The following is a 22,682-nucleotide window of genomic DNA, read 5'->3' as shown; positions in this document are numbered from 1 at the left end:
CCCTAGTATGTAGCCAGTCAGCCCATACCGCCCCCCATTATATAGCCAGCCAATGCCCCTTAATATATAACCAGTCAGCCCCTGCAACTCCATATATATGGACAGCCAGCCCATGCTCGCTAGTATATAGCCAGCCCCCTGCCTCAAGTATGCAAGTTGACAGTGCACACAACGTGACGTCAGCCGATTGCAATATGCCGGGGACATATTGGGTGTGTTGGCAGTGTGCAGGAAGCCGGAGCAGCGGAAGAAAGAAGAAGACCTGCGGTGGGCATCGGAAAGGTGCATACAGTGTTTATTTTTTAATAGACTCGAGTACAAGCCAAATCAGATTTTTTCAGCACATTTTTGTGTTTAGAGATTTTGGTCAGAGTGCTATCCTAGTGCTGTCTGACTATTCGTTTTTGTAGTCCAAGAAATAAGAGTGTCATTCGATAACCACATCTTATCTTCTTGCAACACATGAATGAAAAACTCAGCAACTCCTGCAGGCTGTCACAGTGAGCACTTTCCAGGCTGTTCAGGGAGATTGCAGCTGACTTAAGAGTCAGCTCCATCTCCCTGCACTGGCTTCATTACCGAGTGCTCAATGGGATAGGCTGTCACAGTAAGCATTTGCGCGGAGACCACAGTGAACGGTGCCCGGGCTGTGCAATGATTTCTCACTGCATGTCCCCTGCTTGGGCACCCATGCCCGTCTTAATGAGTCGCCATGTACAAACTGCGCTCATAGTTAAATGCCTACCAATCCATCAAATGTTGATCAACGGAGATTACATTATTTCGGAAATAATTAAGTGATCATATATCACATATAATTTTAATCTCCAATGTAAATTACATTACATCACTACCTTTAATGAGCAATTATTAGTTTGGGTATGATGGTATTCCATGTCTGTATCTTCCTGTAATAGTTCTGTCAGCAGCTTTTTATGTACCTATAATAGTCACTGCAATGAAAGTATGGCGTATATTAATGCTTTCATAAATTTATGAATTTTAAAAGTCATGTTATTTTTAGCTGCAGTGGTTTGTGTCACACTTCTGAATCGCTTGGATGGAGACCAGATCAGCAGTTCCCATGATGTCCTGGTAGAATATCAACAAAGACCCCAGAAGCTGGTGGGATACTTCATAAAAAAACGTTTGTCTCAGGTCTAAGACTGGACTATAATTGGCACATAGTGTGTCAGTTTATGATGGTTAGGATGGCTTGAAGAGCTAGATGTGTATTTTATAATATATTGTGTGACTGGAGCTCTATAACTTCTTAGTCATTCATCCTTGTTTCAGATTCTTGTGAATTTCTTATTCCACACATAGGATTCCTTGACCAAAAACGCTTCAGATTAAAATAAGGCACCATTCAGACACGGAACTGCTATAGTATTCTCCTAGTCCTCAAAATTTCTCCTGGTAGTAAATTCCGCTATGCAGGGAAAATACACAAGGACATAGTGTAGACAGTTCCAAAAGATCAAGTATTTTAATATCAGTTCTACTCAATTTCCACAAGGACGCCAAGTCTCTGCCCGACCCTGGGTTTCGCCTTGCAGCTTCTTCTGAGGCATGCTCCGGAGCACTCTTCTGGTGCTCTACAATGCATTAGTATTGTAGTGTATTGGACTTGAACAAGCGATCAGAGCATCACTGGTTCAAGTTCAAGTTGGTATAAGTAAAATTAAAAGTTTAAAAAAAAATTAAAATAAATAAAAACAACAAAATATATAAATAAAAATATAAGCCCCTAAAATGGCACTTTCCCATACAAACACTTAATAAAGTATTAAACCCACAAAAAAACTCCACGTTTGGTATTGCAAAGTAGAGTCATTACTGGGCACACATGGTAAACGCCAGAGGAAGAAAAACGTGCCGAAAATAATTTTAATTAATACCCTCTAAACTAAGACCACTAAAAAGAACAACTCTTGGCAAAAAATAAGCCCTTAACCAGATTTGTTAACCGAACAAAAGTTATGCCTATGAAAAGATTGTGATGCTAAAATGAACAAGATTTTCTCCAAATGAGTTTTTATTCAGTAAAATTAAATAAAATACAACCCCCCTCCCCCCCCCACATATTTGGTATTGCTGCGTCCGTGACAATCTGTATAATAGAACAAAATTGATACTGGACCCGCACAGTGAATCCCATAAAACAAAACAAAAAAAAATGGTGGGAAAAAAATATCATTTTTAATTAATACCCTTTTTAAAAGGCTTTGAAAAGTGATTTAAAAAATGTTACGCACTCCAAAATAAGACCTCTAAAAAGAACAATGCTTCTTCCAAAAAATAAGCCCTTACCTAGATTTGTCTGCCGAAAAATAAAGAAACATTTTTACCAAATTAATTTTTATTTAGTAAAATTGGGAAAAAAATTAAAAAAATCTATTTAAATTAAGTATTTTTGTTATCGAGGCGCTGCATAGAATAAAATATGGTATGGTGAACGGCCAAAAAAAAACAACGAAACTAATATTCCCAAAAATTGATGATTTTCATTCAACAAAGAGTTCATAAAATCACACCAATTAGCTATAGATGCCACAAAATTATGTACCAGAAAAGTGCATCTCATGTGGCAAAAAAAATAAGCCCCGATAGGTCCACATTAAAAAAAAGAAAAAATTATAGCCTGTACAATGTGACATAGCAAATCTGATCTGGATGGCGCCTCCTTCCCTTCTCTGCCCGGCCGTGCGCCCATACAGCAGGATACCACCACATATAGGGGATCGGTTTACTCGAGAGAAATTGGGTATCAAACTTTGTGGAGCCTTTTTTCCTTTAATCCATTGCAAATGTTTAGTTTTCCACCCAAAATGAATGTATTTTCCAAAAATATTATAATTTGTAGACCGAACCTCCACTTTGTTTTAACCTTTTAAAACACTAACAACCTTCTTAAAAGTGCCTTTTCATAGGTTGAGGGGTGTAGTTTCAATAATGGGATATTTTACTAGTCTTGCTATTATTTAGGCCTCTCAGTGTCAATTAAAAGTTGAGCAAGTCCCTCTAAATACAGGTGGTGATTTTCCAAAAAAAATTGAAAAATGGCAACCAAATTCTGAGCCTCATAACATTCTAGGAAGATACGTGGAATGTTAAAAAACCATCCAACATAAAGCAGACATTTGGTTAATGTAAGTTATGAATTTATTTGGGTGCTATGACTATCTGCTTCAAAAGTAGAGGATTTCAAACTTTGAAAATAAAGAATTTTTCCAAAAAGTTTCCAAATTTCCGTTTTTATCAAAACTAGACAAAATATATCATCCAAATTTTTAAACTAATTTGAAGTACAATGTGTCATGAGAAAACAATCTCAAACCCTCCCCCCCCCCCCGATTTCTCATAGTGTTCCAAAGCTATTACCACTTATAGTGACACAGGCCAGATTTGAAAAATGGGGCCACATCCTAGAGGCCAGAATAGGCTGAGTCCTGAAGAGGTTAAAAAATATCTAGTGTATAGTTGTCTTATGTGTACATTGAAATCATGGTTAGAAATTCCATTTCTTAGTTAGTGTATATATGGTGTATAATTTATTGTATGCTGTATATCTAAAGAGAATAAAGTATTTCACATTTTGATAAAAAAAAAAATCTATTTATTGTTTATAACACAACATGTAATTCTGCATAAATATTTTGTGTATTTTTGTTGAGCAGTATGTTAAATAATAATAAAAACAAATTGTGATGTGTGAAGTGTGTATTTACTGTTTCTTGGGATTTTAAAGGGAATCTGCCAGTAGTGCTGTGGACAGTGTTGAGTTAAAGCCCTGAAGAGCAGAATAATAATACAGTTGTCTGTATAAGCAGCAGGACTGTGAAAAATATTTTTATATATTTCAAGTTACACCCCTCCCTCCTGAGTAACTGCAGTAATCAAACAGAAATCTGCTACACCATTGAGGGACTGTGCAGCAGTACAGTCAAGAGACCTCACACGACAGTGTATGAGAGTGCTTGTCCAGCTACAATCATACAATATAATTGGCATTCTTACTGCAAAACATACAAAGCTATGATAATACAGATTTCCAGGGGGGCTGCCTAACACTGCTTTATAATGTTAAAACTAAGGACAGATTAAATTTACATGACAAATATGGTTATGGATTTCATTTTATACCGGAAAGTTAAACAATTTTACAAAAATTTCACCAATGTAACCAGTGTTCAGCCATTTCAGGCTGTTCGTGTCAGCACGATAATAACGGCATTTTACGAGCAACAACTTTAGTTCTAATAGTTACAGATATAGAGATATTATAAACAAAACCAGGTCCTGGTTACCTTCCTACATGGCCTCAGAAAAGTTTTATTTATTCAAATTACCCCGTTACCATCAGGCACATTATAAGGAATATCTAACATCGAGGGAGATATATTAAAGAGAACCTGTCACCAAGGGGCATTGCTTAGGGTCATAAAAGATGGATTACATGCTGAAAAGACATTCTAGCCCTGTGATTAGATACTGTCGCTATATGCTGATTGATATGTATAGCTCTAAAATTACTGATAGGACCACCTCTATGAAGCAATGAAGTAAGAGGTGTATGAATGCTACCACCAGATATAGTATGTTGAGAAAATTGTTGACGTACCGTGTTAGCCAGGAAAAATCAAAAATCCGATGTAAATACTTTTGAGTAAAAACTACAAAAGTGCTAAAGGAATGATGCCTTTATTGGCTAACCTGAAAAATTATATTTGGTGCAAGCTTTCAGGGTACACAGGCCCCTTCTTCAGGCATGGATACAAATGAAGCACTGAGAGAAAAACATAATATAACAACAAGATAATTAGTACATATGGTGAGACTCAATGACGATAAGCTGGGGCAATAAAAGTGGAGGTATTGTTACACAGAGAAGGGTGATGGGCAGGCTGGGGATGGGGGGAGGCTAGGATGGCAGGGGTCTGGAGTTAGTCTCTTGTGGGGATTGAAGCGAGTCCAAGTAATGAGCCATAAACCCAGATGCAATATTGAGGCCTTGTGTCAGTGACTGGAAGGTCATCATCAGTTTGAACTCCCAGGTTTTCCTTTCTCTGTTCTCCTTAAAGTCACCTTTCAGTATTAGGACCTTTAAATCCTTCTCGCTGTGGCCTGGTCCAGAAAAGTGTTTTCCCACAGGTGTGTCCATCCCCTCACTTATGGTGTGTCTGTGAGAGTTCATCCTGCTCTGAAGTTTTTGTTGAGTCTCCCCAATGTATATGTTATTTGTGCGACACCTCATGCACAGTATCATGTACACAACATTGGAGCACCTACAGGAGAATGTGCTCGGGAGTATAAAATCTTAGTGCCCGGGAGTACTAATTATCTTGTTGTAACATCCCTCAAATATTGTGTTTTTCTCTCAGTGCTTCATTTGTATCCATGCCTGAAGAAGGGGCCTGTGTTCCCTGAAAGCTTGCACCAAATATATTTTTTCTGGTTAGCCAATGAAGGTATCATTCCTTTAGCACTTTTGTAGTTTTTACACAAAAGTATTTACATCAGATTTTTGACCACCAGATATATGCACACAGATACGAGTCACAGAAATGCAACACAACCAGTGATAGACAAATAGATGGCAGAAAGTGGCGTTAAAGTGACAGGGAGGAGGACAAACTGCCTGGCGTGCAACCCCGACGCGCGTTTCAACCGCAGCAGGTCTTTGCCAAGTCCCTTTCTGTCACTTTAGCGCCACTTTCTGCCATCTATTTGTCTATCACTGGTTGTGTTGCGTTTCTGTGACTCATATCTGTGGGTATATATCTGATGGTAGCATTCATACACCTCTTACTTCATTGCTATTTTAGCATTTATATGTATACTGGTTCTTGTATTGTTCTATTTTCTGCCATTTTACATTTGTTCTTGTTATTTAGTACTATTTATTATCTGTACAATTTTCTGTATACTTTACTTATTCAGGACCTATTACCTGGCATGCATTGTGTGTCTCATCCCGCATTCATTTTTTATATATATATTTTATGGTTTCTATGTGTAATAAAGATTATTACTTTTCATTAGTCATTTTGTAGCCTTGTTTTGCTTTTCCCCTTTATTTGTTCTCTTTGGATAATTTATGTTATTTCCTAAAGAGGTTGTTTGGCTGTCAGATGACTTAGAGTACTGATTAATGTATGGCTTACTGTTTTTTTTTGTTTATACTATTCACTGCAGCCTCAGAATAGTACCTCTCTGGCAAAGATTTAAGCATCAGGCAGCATCATACTCTTTTTAATAAACCTGTACGCTTGAATAAGCTTTTTTTACGCATGACCAGCAGCACACAGTCCATAATATGACAATAAATAGATGGAAACAAAGGAATAGAACAATTTTATCATTTATTCTAAACAAAAAGAAGGAAAAACATGTTGATGTATAAAAATTACAAAAATCTCTTATAAAACAAAAAATCAACTCTTGGAGGAGATCAGAGTATAGACAGTGTAACCCAACATGGCAATGGGAAAGGCTTATAGTGGCAATGCATACATTTAAGCAATTGCAGGAATAAAATACTGCAAAGATACATCATCGTGTAGAAATATAAAATGGACCATCCGTTTATGTACAATGTCTGAAAAACAAGAAAAAAGAACATATATATAAAAAATAAAAACACAGGACTTTGTTTTGTTACTGATGATTTCATTAAAAAAGTACAAGCAGTATTTTGACTACATTTGAGGAATACTTTTTGTAAAATTTAAAGTCACACAGAGAAAAAAAATGTAATGGAAATAATTAATACCTTTCCTTGCGGCTCTATAGCATTATAACTTAAAGGAGAAGTAGATCTGATTCTTCCAGTCTGCCCATTTCCTAATCTGTAATTTAATAATCCTGCAACCCAAGCTAACTTGTTAAAATATTTTTTTTTAATTAATAATGTACATTACATGCAGAGGATACTGGGCGTGTATTAGCCTGGCTGGGCACTGGGAGCCAAGGTTCTACAGTCATGGCCAAAAGTTTTAAGAATGATACAAATGTTAATTTTTACAAAGTCTAATGCATCAGGTTTAAGAATGACAATTTCCAATCATACCACTGGACACTTTAAAAGGAGGCTGGTGCTTGGCATCATTGGTTCTCTTCTGTTAACCATGGTCTCTAAAGAAACACATGCAATCATCATTGCACTGCACAAAACTGGCCTAACAGGGAAGAGTATCGCAGCTAGAAATATTGCACCTCAGTCAACAATCTATCGCATCATCAAGGAATTCAAGGAGAGAGGTTCCATTGTTGCCAGAAAGGCTCCAGCAAGCGCCAGGACCGTCTCTTAAAAGTGTTTCAGCTTTGGGATCGGGCAGGTGGGAGTGCATCTGCAAGCACTGTGAGGCGGAGACTCTTGGAGCAAGGCCTGGTGTCAAGAAGCCACTTCTCTCCAGATATTCTGCAAAGGTACAGGGAGTGGACTGCTGAGGACTGGGGTAAAGTCATTTTCTCTGATGAATCCCCTTTCTGAGTGTTTGGAGAAAACAAGGTGAGTGATACTACCAGTCTTGTCTCATGCCAACTGTAAAGCATCCTGCAACCATTCATGTGCTTCTCAGCCAAGGGAATCAGCTCTCTCACAGTCTTGGCTAAAAACACATCCATAAATAAAGAATGGTACCAGAATGTCCTCCAAGAGCAACTTCTCCCAACCGTCCTAGAGCAGTTTGGTGATCAACAATGCCTTTTCCAGCATGATGGAGCACCTTGCCATAAAGCAAAGGTGATAATTAAATGCCCCAGGGAACAAAAGATAGAGATTTTGGGTCCATGGCCTGGAAACTCCTTTAGATCTTAATCCCATTGAGAACTTGTGGTCAATCATCAATAGACGGGTGGACAAACAAAAACCAACAAATTGTGACAAAATGCAAGCATTGATTGTGTAAGAATGGACTGCTATCAGTCAGGATTTGGTCCAGAAGTTGATTGAGATCTGCCAGGGAGAATTGCAGAGGACCTGAAGAAGAAGGGTCAACACTGCAAATATTGACTTGCTGCATTAACTCATTCTAACTGTCAATAAAAGTTTTTGTTACTCATATTTGTATTTCTGTATGTGATAAAAACATCTGACAAACACACACAAAAACCAGAGGGCAACAGATCATGTGAAAATATAATATCTGTGTCATTCTCAAAACTTTTGGCCATGCCTGTACATGCCCTAGTAGCCAGCAGTTAATTCACATATTTAAAAAAATCCTTTTTTTTAACAAATTAGGTTAGGTTCCAGGATTATTAATTTACAGATTAGGGCAAAAGCAGGCAGGAGGAATCTACCATCAGATCTACTTCTGATAATAAATTCCTCGTGGAATTTCTTGATGCAAAGTACTATCATGTGAATGAGGTCTTATGTGATCCAACAGGATGTGAATAGGAATTGGCCTTAGTAGCAGTTTTTATTTTCTTTATTATTAATCTTGGAAAAAATATTTAAAGGAAATCAACCAGTAGGAAAAAAAAAAAACACTACAGATACTCACCTACACGCCTCTTCATTTTGTTCCTGATGGTGTCCGCCGCTAAGCTTAATATGCAGGGATCACTTAGAAAAGAAACTTATACTTAGAAGGTGGTAGTGTGGGGACAAGATCTCCTAATTATGCACGCCCCCCGCACCTCCCTGTCTCATGCTGTGAGAGTGAGGCGATGTCACCTTAAATTCATGTCTCCTGTGTAATAGATGCCTCCCTCTCCCATGTAAGAGAAGGAGATGACATCACACAGGAGTATGCATAATTAGCAGCCCGGAGCGCCGGCAATCTTGTCCCCATGCTTCCGCCTGCTAATTATAAGTCTGTTTTCTAGGTGATGCTGGCATGTCAAGACTAGTGAAGACAAGCAACAGGATCAAGATGAAGAGGTGCATAGGGGAGTTTTTTTCAGCGTTTTACTTTTTCCTACTCTTTGATTTCCTTTAAGAGTGTCATTAATAATACAGAATGGGGGGCCACTAGTTCGCCAGACCTGCACCATACCACAAAAGCTTTGGGTTACATGAGTCCTCCAGGATGGCTAAAATTTGCAAATCCTCCTAGTTTTGATCAGGTTTCTGACATCGAATGGCATCCTTTTAAATTTGCAACTATGGCTAGCACCAGGCCTACCATGCAATTGACTGGTTCACTTCACTTATCTAAGAATAATGGAAATTACTTACTACAAATCGCTTTATTTGGATTTACTTGCTGCCCTGCAAGAAACTGCAGAAGCTTCTTTATATCAACCGTGGCTTCTGACATGACGTCTGTGTCTCTCTCTTGAGTGCTACTTTGAGATGCATCATCAGAAACTAGAAAAAGGATAATAAAGCTTTTTACTTTACTATTAGATAGATCAAAATTTAGGCTCTTGACAGATTACACTTTTTTTTAACAACAATTTACCATTCCACTGATTTTTTTCTGCACAATTTTTATACACCTTAGAAATGTTTTTATGTTTTTTAAGTAGCATGGAGAAGGATTCATTCTCACACACTCCCCCTTTAGAGGGACATAATGTTGATCTAACTAGTTGCTGCGCAGGGTAGGAGATAGAAGTATTTTTTAATTTTTTCTCAGAGTCAGTAAGAAAACTGCCAGGGAGGGTGGTCTAACGGGGCTGGACACTGCTGACTGCATTGTATAAAGACAAGTGTGGTCGGTCTGTGAATCTCAGTCTGTGCAGTGGCCTGTAGAATGACTACGGTGCGAAGGATAGTACTCCATGCATCTCAGTGATATATGATGCATGATTACAGATCAGCTTTCTCTGCACGGTATAAGGACTAGGGTTGCACCAATACCACAATTTTGAGTGGGATACCATACCCAGAGAAGTATCACAATACTGGATATGGTACTTTGAAGAAAAGAGAAAAGTATGATCTGAATGCAATGTTAACCCCTTAACGACCTGGCCCTTGTATTTTTATTTTTCACTCCCCACCTTCAAAAATCTATAACTTTTTTGTTTGTTCATGTAAAGAGCTCAGTGGTGGCTTGTTTTCTGCATAACAGCACTGTGTAAATTGCACTTCATAGTGACGCTATTTAATATCCAATGGCATACACTGGGAAGTGTGAAAAAAATTCCAAATGCAGTGAAAATGGTGAAAAAACGCATTTGCGTCATTTTCTTGTGGGCTTGGATTTTACGGCATTCACTTTGCGCCCTAAGTGACATTTCTACTTTATTCTTTGGGTCGGTACGATCACAGGGATACCAAATTTGCATAGGTTTTATAATGTTTTCATACATATACAAAAATTAAAACCTCCTGTAAAAAAAATTTGGGGGGGATTTTGCCATCTTCTGGAGCTAATAAACTTTGGTGTATGGAGCTGTGGATGGTGTCATTTTTTGCGACTTTTGATGACATTTTTAATGCTACCATTTCTCGGACCGTACGTCCTTATGATCACTTTTTTATTGGATTTTTTATATTTTTCAAAATGGCAAAAAAGTGTCATTTTCAACCTCGGACGCTATTTTCCATTACAGGGTTAAACGCAGTGAAAAACCGTAATTATATTTTGATACATCGGCATTTTCGGACGCCGTGATACTTAATGTGTTTATGATTTTTACTATTTATCATTTCTAGGATAGTGGGGCGATTCAAATTTTTAGTCTTTTTTTTTTACTAAAATTTCTTTTTAACTTTTTTATTTTTAGAATTTTTCAAACCCCCCTAGGGTACTTTAACCCTAGGTTGTCTGATTGATCCTACTATATACTGCCATACTACAATATGGCAGTATATGGGGATTTTGCAACTCATTCATTACAATGTGCAAATCACACATTGTAATAAAATAGTTAAAACGAGTCTTCAGAAGACCTGAGGCTGTCATGGCGACCGAGCGCCACTCCATGATGCGCCGCCATCTTTTTAAACTGCCGGTAGCCCGTGAGCCTTCTTCCATGCACCCGCACAAACAGTGCGGTCACAAAGGGCATTTACATTGCATTTAGAAACCCAATGGAAATGTCTGGGGCTCAACCAAAGCAGTAACGATTAAACTTATAACGTGTTTATTATATGTAATGTAAAGGTTGTCCTGGTAATGCTAATATAAAATGTATAATTTATTTTTATTAACTCAATTTAACTGTATTAATTATATGTCTTAAATCCATCTCTATATGCCAGTGCATTGAGCTTGGGTCCCTGTGTAATTCCATGGAAGCTCTAGTAAGAAAACAACCCCCCAATAACAACCATTAAGCCCATAGTCTAGTGGATAGAGGCTCTGTCTCACTATGGCAGGTGCAGTGAGGAGGTTGTGTAGGTATGTGAATCTCAGTCTGTGCAGTGGCCTGTATGAAGATCGGGGTGCAGTGGATGGCACTCCATTCATATTTGTGATATATGATGCATTATTACAGATCAACTTGAGTTAATGTACCGTAATTAAGCTCCCTGCCCTACCTGTTTAACTGGTGCCTGTTTAACTGTGCCATTCCCATACCTTACAAATGGCTAACCCAAGATATTGCAATATATTCCCAAGGCTAGATTTAAAAACTGATCTTTTGAAGTTGTTGAGCTCACAAGAATATTCCATCCCAAAATTTATAAAAAAAAAACAAAACACCATTCATTCACAGCAGAAATGCAGCATTTGCACACATTCAATTTTAATATCATGGTGAAATACTGCAAATTTTTAGGTCAGAAATTCAAGAAATTCACTCATTGAACATAAACCACAGGCAGTTCCCGCACTCCAATTATGAAACCGCTGCCACCACTGCTGCTATCCCACTCTACATCCGCTCTTGCCGTTCAAGCAGACACCTTGTCACACCACTAACATGCACACTCAGCTCTCTAGCAGTCACACAGCTAATCACACTTTACAAGGCTATGGATTCACAGAGCCCAAAATTAAAGTAACGTTAATGTTTTAGGGCGCATTCACATGATGCGTTGCGTCAAGATTTTTGATGCGTTTTTGACGCATTCCAAAGGCTTCAACCTCTATCACATGTTGAAGTAACATCGCGTTTCCACTGCATTTGCAAAAACTCAATGTTACTTCAACATGTGATCAAGGCTGAAGACCTTGGAATGTGTAAAAATCGTATAAAAAAAAAATGCGCTGCAATGTATTGTGTGAATGCGTCCATATACTTTTTCTATTCAGTTTTCAGAACCTCCCATTGGTTGATTAGTCAAAAGTGTTCCTCATGATTGGAGTGTTAATGAAGGAGGAGAGTCGAGCTATATTTAAAGTCCTTTGTGTCTCTGGAGGAAGGGTATGTATGCCCAGAACACTCTACAGGTCAGAGTTTATCAGGCTGCCTGGACACTTCAAAAGATGCTAATTGCCCTGCAGCTCACAAATTCTACACACTTAAGATTAAATATTTCCACCACACTTCCCCCTTTAAGATTAAGATTTTTATCACTAATAATAATTCTTTATTTATATAGCGCACACAGATTATGCAGCGCTGCACAAAGCATGTCACAATAAGCATTAATGGGGTTATCAAGGATCAAGGTATTTTTTTAATGTAATTATAAGGCCAGGGGGTATAAAAATAAACAAGTTTTACTAGCCTCATTTCAACACTGCATAGCGCCACTAAACCCAGAGATTCCAAGAAAGGGGACTACAAGTTATTTTTATACCCCATGGGACAAGATTAAAAAAAAAAAAAAAAAGTCCTACCGCAGACAACTGAAAGAAATGAGAAAATACACAACCACTTACCCCAAGGAGGATTTCCTAGGTCTTTAAAATGGGTTGAAACAGAAACTAGATCAGTTTCTATTTTCAGATTAATTTCTCCATTTCTATTGGCTTCTATCACCTTTAAAATAAATACACATATACATTCTTTACTTGTACCTGATAATGGTTATCATTCTTTATTTACACATTACTATTATTCCTTTTTTCTTCTTGGTTTTTAGTATGTTTACTCATCACTGTCCCAACTTGATTTTGCATGAGGAGGAAAGCCTCTCCGCTATTGCCTTTCGACTTGCTGAATGATATGTTAGATTCCCATTGGAGGACGAAAAAGATTTCTAATGGAATTATTACAATTATTAGATGAACCTGCCTCTCTTTGCTCTTGCACTTTTTTGACTTGGCTGTTCAGCATCTCCAATGGTTATCGTTGCGACTTATGAACTACCCATTGATTACACAACATTTTGGGATCCATTTGTATGACTTTCACTTTATAGTCATTTATGCATTTTTAGCGACTGTAAGGAGTAACAGTATGGGAACCCCCCTCTCTCTTCTTATGCTATCTTTTTGAGAGACACAAAGACATTTGTTCATGATTGATATGATTTATGGTGCTGGTTCTCCTCTGTGTCTATCAGTGTGCTCCAATGAATTGTTCTCAGGTTCTTCTCTGCACTAGAGATTCTATGGTTTTGGGGGGGTGTATAAAATTATATTCTTATTGGTCACCAATTATAGAAACACCTGTTGAGGTGTATCAGTTTTAGATGCACATTAGGTATAGTAAGGTTAGGTCTTTTATCACAAATAAAGTAAGGTATTTTACATTTATTCACTATAGAGTGTGAATATTTGTCTTTATCTTTGGACTATTTGACCTGTTAGTGTTGATCACATGGGTGTATATCACTCACACTTCCATCTTATTTATATCCATGCACCAGCAACAATGTTGGCAGCTAAAATGTTTATAAGTTTTTTTTTTTACGTTTTTTGACCTTGAAGGCGCCAATATATGTTATGTAGGGCTCAGTAATAAAATACAGCATATACCTTCCCAAAATGGAGAAGCACAGCCTGTGAACCTTCTTTGTATAGCCTTAGGGTGCGTTCACACGTTGCAGATAAAACTGCATCGCAATCAGCTTTCAGGTGGTTTTAGGTGCAGTTTTGTCAATTGAACAGGTGAAAGACATGAACTGAACAAGGGAATTTGATTTTGAAGGGGGAACCTGCTCCACAAATGTCATTCACTCGTTCAGTTCATGTCTTTCACCTGTTCAATTGACAAAACTGCACCTAAAACCACCTCAAAACTAATTGCGATGCAGTTTTAACTGCAATGTGTGAACGCACCCTTAACCTCTTGAGCACATACACTCACCGGCCACTTTATTAGGTACACCTGTCCAACTGCTCGTTAACACTTAATTTCTAATCAGCCAATCACATGGCGGCAACTCAGTGCATTTAGTCATGTAGACATGGTCAAGACAATCTCCTGCAGTTCAAACCGAGCATCAGTATGGGGAAGAAAGGTGATTTGAGTGCCTTTGAACGTGGCATGGTTGTGGGTGCCAGAAGGGCTGGTCTGAGTATTTCAGAAACTGCTGATCTACTGGGATTTTCATGCACAACCATCTCTAGGGTTTACAGAGAATGGTCCGAAAAAGAAAAAACATCCAGTGAGCGGCAGTTCTGTGGGCGGAAATGCCTTGTTGATGCCAGAGGTCAGAGGAGAATGGGCAGACTGGTTCGAGCTGATAGAAAGGCAACAGTGACTCAAATCGCCACCCTTTACAACCAAGGTAGACAGAAGAGCATCTCTGAACGCACAGTACGTCGAACTTTGAGGCAGATGGGCTACAGCAGCAGAAGACCACACCGGGTGCCACTCCTTTCAGCTAAGAACAGGAAACTGAGGCTACAATTTGCACAAGCTCATCGAAATTGGACAGTAGAAGATTGGAAAAACGTTGCCTGGTCTGATGAGTCTCGATTTCTGCTGCGACATTTGGATGGTAGGGTCAGAATTTGGCGTCAACAACATGAAAGCATGGATCCATCCTGCCTTGTATCAACGGTTCAGGCTGGTGGTGTCATGGTGTGGGGAATATTTTCTTGGCACTCTTTGGGCCCCTTGGTACCAATTGAGCATCGTTGCAATGCCACAGCCTACCTGAGTATTGTTGCTGACCATGTCCATCCCTTTATGACCACAATGCACCCAACATCTGATGGCTACTTTCAGCAGGATAATGCGCCATGTCATAAAGCTGGAATCATCTCAGACTGGTTTCTTGAACATGACAATGAGTTCACTGTACTCAAATGGCCTCCACAGTCACCAGATCTCAATCCAATAGAGCATCTTTGGAATGTGGTGGAACGGGAGATTCGCATCATGGATGTGCAGCCGACAAATCTGCGGCAACTGTGTGATGCCATCATGTCAATATGGACCAAAATCTCTGGGGAGCTTCCAGCACCTTGTTGAATCTATGCCACAAAGAATTGAGGCAGTTCTGAAGGCAAAAGGGGGTCCAACCCGTTACTAGCATGGTGTACCTAATAAAGTGGCCGGTGAGTGTACATGCACTATGGATAGTCCCCAACAGGCTAAGGAATTATTCCACAAGAGCAAAATCTGATCCAAACAAATTAACATTGGGTTAAAATCTAAAAGTCTCAGTCATAATGTCAGTCTTAAGTGAAGAGAAGAAAAATAAAATACTTACTATTAAATTGCTTAAATTTTTCATTCTTTCCACAACACTCTTCATAGTTTTTATTGTGGGCAGATAAATGCTTACCTGCAAGAAGATAAAAACGTTTAAAAGCTACATTAATACAAAATATGAGCCATGATGTTACCGTCACCACAACTCCCACAATGTGCTGCTCTGCCGCTCTCTACTAACAATTATAAGAAACGCTAGACTGTTTGGAGGCACAATTCCCAACACTACCCCCCCCACTGCCCCTCTATTTACCTCATGGTTAATAGGAACCCATCATTAGAAACGGGCCTAATAAACTACTACCAGTATTTTGTCTAATAGCTTTGCACCTTACAGATGATGTTTCTTTCCTAGCCCAGGATAGTCCCAGAAAAATCACCATTGAAGTGAAATATAGCATATTTGTAGAAAAGACCAGCGCTTCAGAAGAACGTAGCAGTAAAAATAGTAATTTCTTTATTCGTACCTCTTTAACCCCTTAACGCTGAAGCCACTTTTCACCTTCCTGACACGGCCCATTTTTTCAAATCTGCCCTGTGTCACTATAAGTGGTTATAACTTCGGAACGCTTTAACATATCCAAGTGATTTTAAAAATTGTTTTCTCGTGACACATCGTACTTCAGGTTATTTGAAAAATTTTGGTGGTATGTTTTGCATTTATTTATGAGAAAATCAGATATTTGGTGAAAATTTGGAAAAATTTTGGATTTTTGAACTTCAAAATGTTCTACTTTTTCCATACATAGTCATAACCGCAAAAAAACGTAATAACTAACATTCACTAAATGTCTAATTTATGTGGACATGGTTTTTTATGCATACTCTTATTTTTGTAGGATGTTATGGGGCTTTGAACATTAGGTGCGATTTTTCACATTTTCATAAAAAACGCAAAATCCTGCTATTGAGGGACCTGCTCAGGTTTCAAGTCACTTTGAGAGACCTAAATAAAAGTAAACCCCATAAATTACCCCATTATAGAAACTACGCCCCTCAACGTACGTGAAACAACTTTTATGAAGTTTGTTAACCCTTTAACTGTTTTACAGGGGTTAAAACAAAATCGGATGCAATTTTGAAAGTAAAATTTTTTTGGCTAAATTAATATGTTTTTCAAAAAATGTACAAATTCTCAGTGGATAAAATACCAAAACGCTCCACAAAATTTGATACCCAATCTCTTCCGTATATAATAATACCCCATATGTGGTGGTAACCTGCTGTATGGGCACACGCCAGGGCATCGAAGGGAAGCTGCGCCATTCAGAGCAGATTATGCATTGTCAATTTTTATTGGCTTATACAATCTTTATTTTTTTGGCAATTTGGACATATAAGGGCTTATTTTCTGCGACATGAGATGCACTTTACAAATACTTCATTTTAGTGGGTCATTAGCTTATTGATGAGATTTTATTAACTCTTGAATGTATGGGTGAAAAGAAAATTGTCAATTTTGGTTTACTTTCTTTTCTTATTTTTTGGGGGTCGTACACCGTACACTAAAAATATTATATTATCTTCATTCTATAGGTCACTATGATTACGGTGATACCTCATTTATATAGTTTTTCATTTATTTTTACAATTTTACTGGATAAAAACTAATATAGAGGAAATCTCATTTGTTTTTGCATCGCCATCTTTTTGGAGACATAACTTTAATATTTTTTGGTTGACAGAGCTAGTTTAGGGCTTATTTTTTACGTGTGGCGTTGTTCTTTCAGTGGTACCATTTTTGCGCACATAACTTTTTTTGATCACTTTTTAGAACATTTTTGTGTAGAGATTTTATGAAAATTGTACATTTTTGGCGTGTTTTTCGGATTTTGTTTTTACGGCGTTCACCGAGCGGGTCCAATAATGTTTCTGAGTTATTGTACGGATTGTTACGGACGCGGCGATACCAAATATGTGGGGTTTTTTGGCGATTTTGTGTTTTTTTCACTTTATTGCATGTGTATAGGGAATATTTGTGTTTAGGGGACTCTAACTTTATTTAATTAATTATTTTTATTATGTAGTGTTTTTATGTAGTGTTTTTAACATTTTTATTAACTTTTACAGGTTAGCTTGAACAAGTGATCCACTGATCACTTGTTCAAGCTCTTCTTCACATTACACAGTGTAATACAGATGCTCAGTGTGTTACAGCCGGGTCCTGTCAGAAGGCAGGACCCGGCTCCCGGCAGGAGGATCGCGCAGCCCCGGGCACCGGCAGTCCCGGGGCTGCGATCGGAGCAGCGGACCCCCCCGGTAAGCGCCGCGGGGGGGGGTCCGATTCTTCTGAAATGCCCCTTGCACGCCGCGGTCAGCGCGACCGCGGCGTGTCAGGGGTTAACACCCGCGATCGGAGAAATCTCCGATCGCGGGTGTTAGAGGCAGGTGTCGGCTATAATATATAGCTGACACCTGCAGCTTCTGGCGCCGGCTCCGTTCAGGAGCCGGTGCCAGAAGCATGACGTAATAGTACTGCATTTTGCGGGAACGCACCTCCCGCGATGCAGTACTATTACGTCAAATGTCGGGAAGGGGTTAAAAGCATAAGTGGTGGCAGAGTGCACAACACAATGGAAACACAGGGTAAATTGGATTTACCCTGTGTTTCCATTGTGTTGTGCACTCTGCCACCACTTATGCTTTTAAAGAGGTACGAATAAAGAAATTACTATTTTTACTGCTACGTTCTTCTGAAGCGCTGGTCTTTTCTACAAATGTGCTACTGCCCCGAGTCCATGGGGGATCTCCTTGTGTCCGTGCGCTGGAAGATTACGTCTGACTGGTGAGCTGGATTTTGCTTTTTTGAAATATAGCATATGTAGCAGAAGCATATCTTGTTTAATCCCTGAACTGAGTGGTTTTGCTGAAAAAATAATTATAACATTCAGGACCTTGGGAAAGCTGGATGCTGCTGGATGCCATACTTGAACACATTACACATGGAGCTGTCTGCACTGTCCAGACAGGACTAATCAACCTGAGCTGGATCACTCATATTGAGCAGCTGGGGGATGGTGCAGCTATTGATTACTTCTGTCAACAGCACAGTGATTACATCATTCTCTTGAGCAGTGCATAACTAATGTGAGAGGAAAAGCGCCAAGCCAGGCAAAGGAGCAACAGATTTTTTATCATAATTTCATAATAGTTTTTTCAGCAAAACCACTCAGCTCAGAGATTAAACAACAATATTAACAAAATTCCTTCTGCATCAGTGTAGCCACAACATTCTCAAGGTATGTTTGGTTCATAATGCATGAAACCAAATGGTAGATTTTCTTTAAGTTATGATACAAGGTGAAACAAGAAACAACTGCACAATATATAACGAGTTGCTTGTCCTTTACTCCCATTGGGAGTCATCCACAGTTGCCCGAGTTCTTTAGGTTAGAAGGGTTTTTGTCCTCGGGAGACCCTGAGTATAAAATATGTAACACAGTTACAAGACACAGGTATGTTTAATCAATTGCTGATTTGAAGGGAGAATTGCAATTTAATAAATTTACGTCATGCATACCAAGCGCAGGTAAGGGTGATGCCACACATTGCAGTTTGGACTTGTTTTTGGTCCGTTTTCTAGCAATCCGTTAAAAAACAAATGCGTTTTTGACAGGTTTTACCAATTATCTTAGTTAAAACTAGCCAAAAACGGATGCATTTTCCAAAAATGCATGCGTTTTTTAACACATGCGTTTTTGGACAGACTGCTTAAAAACGGACCAAAAACAGGTTCAAAACGCCATGTGTGGCATCACCCTAAAAATCCAGGGAATCAGCATTGTCCTCCTTACTGACTATCAAGATCCGTGTTGGTAGGGGGTTAACTTATACTTATAAACATGTGTCTCCAGCTTCGGTGTGGAAAGGGGCTAACTGTAAAGCCTCTAACAACTCTGCGTCTCACCCCTGGTTCACTACAATATCCACCCTTGCATAATCAATACCGATTAGGCAAGGAGAATGGGAGAAACGCTTGGTATTGTAATGTAAGCAGTGCAGTGCCACAAATTAGTGGCGTTCATACACGTGGAAGTATCCCTGCATCACATCATTGAGCATTTGGACAATCTGGGCTATTGCGCACTGTCCAATTAACCTCAGCCCCCTATGGAAATCGACATTGTTCACCTGGAGTGTAGCCGTGTATAGTGTCTGCAAAGATTTGCAAATCTTTTACAGCAGGAGTCATAAGGAGTTAGGCAGGCAACAAGTATAGGACACCTGTAATTAGTGGCCATTAACTCCTTTAGGCCGATGCGATGACCTTTTTGCTGAGGAATGCTGTCTGGTTTTTCAATCAAAGATCAATCTGGTTTTGCCATTAAAAAAAAATATCTATAATGAAACCTCTATATGTGCCCAAGACTTGATGGCAACACTTAACAAAAGAGTCTTGAAATCTTCACCACAGCTGCGTTAAAGGTAAGTATTGCATGCCATACAGTTAACTTCTATATAGATAGACATTTATTGTATTCTTGTATCATTACCATACAGGGTTCATCTGAACATATCTCACTATCTCTTTCCTCCATACACGTAGCAAACTTTACACAAATATAGTCACTGTTGTGTGTGAAAACACCCCAAATGAACCTGCTCAAAACTCTAGGTGCACGATCCTCTCAGAGTACTTCTCTTCTCCCAAGCAAACATAAACTTCAGAACAAATGAGGTCGGCACTTTTTGATTTACCGGAAATCTTGAATCCTTTATTCATACATGTTGACACAGCAAGTTACAGGTATTGACACATAAGTGCAGGAAAAAGCATCATCTTACCCGTTTCTGACCGATAAGGTCCTTAGTCATCTATGACTAATCTATCTAATCTATGACTAATTAGTCATCTATGACTAAGGACCTTGTCGGTCAGAAACGCGTAAGATGATGCTTTTTCCTGCACTTATGTGTTAATACCTGTAACTTGCTGTGTCAACATGTATGAATAAAGGATTCAAGATTTCCGGTAAATCAAAAAGTGCCGACCTCATTTGTTCTGAAGTTTATGTTTAAACAAATATAGTCCAAGGCATTTTCAGGTGTAAAGAGCTTAAAAAGTTATGTTTTATCATTACCATTGCTGTTACCACGCCCTGTTGAGCGAATACTTAAAAGGGGTAGTCCCACAAAGACAAGTTTCTTAATGTACTCAGTATTACAAAATAACATTTTCTAATTTTCTAATTAACAAAAATACAGCATTTCACAGATATAAGTCCAACCTGTCTATATCCATCCCGTGTACACATTTTCAGTTGCCCCTGGACACGACCCTGTACCTTCTGACTTTAGGGTCGGCAGCCATCTTGTCTGAGGCTTCACTGAGCTTGTCTCTCTCTCTGCCTCTGCAGGGGAGGCCCCCTTCCCCCGGCATTCAAGGACTGAGCTCAAACTGATACACACTGACTTCCTGCCAGCATGTACACAATGTGAGGAGAACTACAAGCTACAGGCAGATAAGTTCTTTATCGGGGGAGGGGGAGGAAGGTAAAGCAGATCTGATAGTGTGTGTAAAGTAGACATGTAGAAAGAGCTGGAAAGTGTCATTATGTGTAAAATGCATCTCACAGACCTCATCATCTCTGATCCGTCTCATCTCTCTTTCTACGCGTCAGATAACAGTACAATATTCAGAAGCTAAATCAAAGTGTATATAAACCTGTACCCTGGTAATCTAACCACATTCTCAGTACACAGAACTAAATGGATCATGAAGTGTCCGCTATGCGAGTCCCTGCCCACACCCTGGAATTTTACACTGACCATCACTGAGGAGCTAAAACAGCAATAAAACAGAGTAAACCTAAGTAAAATTGTAATGTGTTAAAAATTATCTTTATTGTGTTAATATCACTAGGGGTTAAAGGAAATCTACCATAACAATCAAGCATGATAAACCAGGGGCACTTAGTCATAGCTCCAGGCACTGTGACGGTGGTCATCGGATTATATTTACTATCAATTGCCTCCTTACTTTTAAAATCATGTTAATGAACATGGGGGTGTTACCAGAGCCCCTCTGTGCTGCAGAATCACAGGCTGCTAAACTGTGTAGGCCTGCTCCTCCCTATGTGCGCTAAAACTTTAATGTTTAAGGAACACTGGCCATCTACCTGGATGTGGCAGAAAAGGAAGCCATCTACACTCACCGGCCACTTTATTAGGTACACCATGCTAGTAACGGGTTGGACCCCCCTTTTGCCTTCAGAACTGCCTCAATTCTTCGTGGCATAGATTCAACAAGGTGCTGGAAGCATTCCTCAGAGATTTTGGTCCATATTGACATGATGGCATCACACAGTTGCCGCAGATTTGTCGGCTGCACATCCATGATGCGAATCTCCCGTTCCACCACATCCCAAAGATGCTCTATTGGATTGAGATCTGGTGACTGTGGAGGCCATTTGAGTACAGTGAACTCATTGTCATGTTCAAGAAACCAGTCTGAGATGATTCCAGCTTTATGACATGGCGCATTATCCTGCTGAAAGTAGCCATCAGATGTTGGGTGCATTGTGGTCATAAAGGGATAGACATGGTCAGCAACAATACTCAGGTAGGCTGTGGCATTGCAATGATGCTCAATTGGTACCAAGGGGCCCAAAGAGTGCCAAGAAAATATTCCTCACACCATGACACCACCACCACCAGCCTGAACCGTTGATACAAGGCAGGATGGATCCATGCTTTCATGTTGTTGACGCCAAATTCTGACCCTACCATCCAAATGTCGCAGCAGAAATCGAGACTCATCAGACCAGGCAACGTTTTTCCAATCTTCTACTGTCCAATTTCGATGAGCTTGTGTGTGCAAATTGTAGCCGCAGTTTCCTGTTCTTAGCTGAAATGAGTGGCACCCGGTGTGGTCTTCTGCTGCTGTAGCCCATCTGCCTCAAAGTTCGACGTACTCTGCGTTCAGAGATGCTCTTCTGCCTACCTTGGTTGTAACGGGTGGCGATTTGAGTCACCGTTGCCTTTCTATCAGCTCGAACCAGTCTGTCCATTCTCCTCTGACCTCTGGCATCAGCAAGGCATTTCCGCCCACAGAACTGCCGCTCACTGGATGTTTTTTCTTTTTCGGACCATTCTCTGTAAACCCTAGAGATGGTTGTACGTGAAAATCCCAGTAGATCAGCAATTTCTGAAATACTCAGACCAGCCCTTCTAGCACCAACAACCATGCCACGTTCAAAGGCACTCAAATCACCTTT

The 22,682-nt window shown here is 39.3% G+C and overlaps 2 protein-coding genes across 5 annotated transcripts in view; one reads left to right on the top strand and one right to left on the bottom strand.

Moving 5' to 3' along the window:
* The window catches only part of UPP1 (uridine phosphorylase 1), a 40,456-nt gene extending 37,875 nt beyond the window's left edge, over positions 1-2,581 (top strand). For all 3 annotated transcript variants that reach the window (XM_072153106.1, XM_072153107.1, XM_072153105.1), the window contains one exon: positions 1,025-2,581. In XM_072153106.1, the coding sequence (XP_072009207.1) occupies positions 1,025-1,164 (140 nt within the window). In that variant the 3' untranslated portion in view covers positions 1,165-2,581. The remainder of the gene's footprint in view (positions 1-1,024) is intronic.
* A 3,765-nt stretch (positions 2,582-6,346) lies between these two features.
* The window catches only part of HUS1 (HUS1 checkpoint clamp component), a 28,594-nt gene continuing 12,258 nt past the window's right edge, over positions 6,347-22,682 (bottom strand). For both annotated transcript variants that reach the window (XM_072153103.1, XM_072153104.1), the window contains exons 5-8: positions 15,464-15,538; positions 12,738-12,837; positions 9,191-9,322; positions 6,347-6,601 (exon numbers count right to left, since the gene is read on the bottom strand). In XM_072153103.1, the coding sequence (XP_072009204.1) occupies positions 6,519-6,601; positions 9,191-9,322; positions 12,738-12,837; positions 15,464-15,538 (390 nt within the window). In that variant the 3' untranslated portion in view covers positions 6,347-6,518. The remainder of the gene's footprint in view (positions 6,602-9,190; positions 9,323-12,737; positions 12,838-15,463; positions 15,539-22,682) is intronic.

The sequence above is a fragment of the Engystomops pustulosus genome, chromosome 5 (assembly GCF_040894005.1).
Source record: "Engystomops pustulosus chromosome 5, aEngPut4.maternal, whole genome shotgun sequence".
NCBI classification, from domain to species: Eukaryota; Metazoa; Chordata; class Amphibia; order Anura; family Leptodactylidae; genus Engystomops; species Engystomops pustulosus.
Note: the sequence above shows the minus strand (reverse complement) of the source record. Positions and strands in the feature narration are given on the sequence as shown.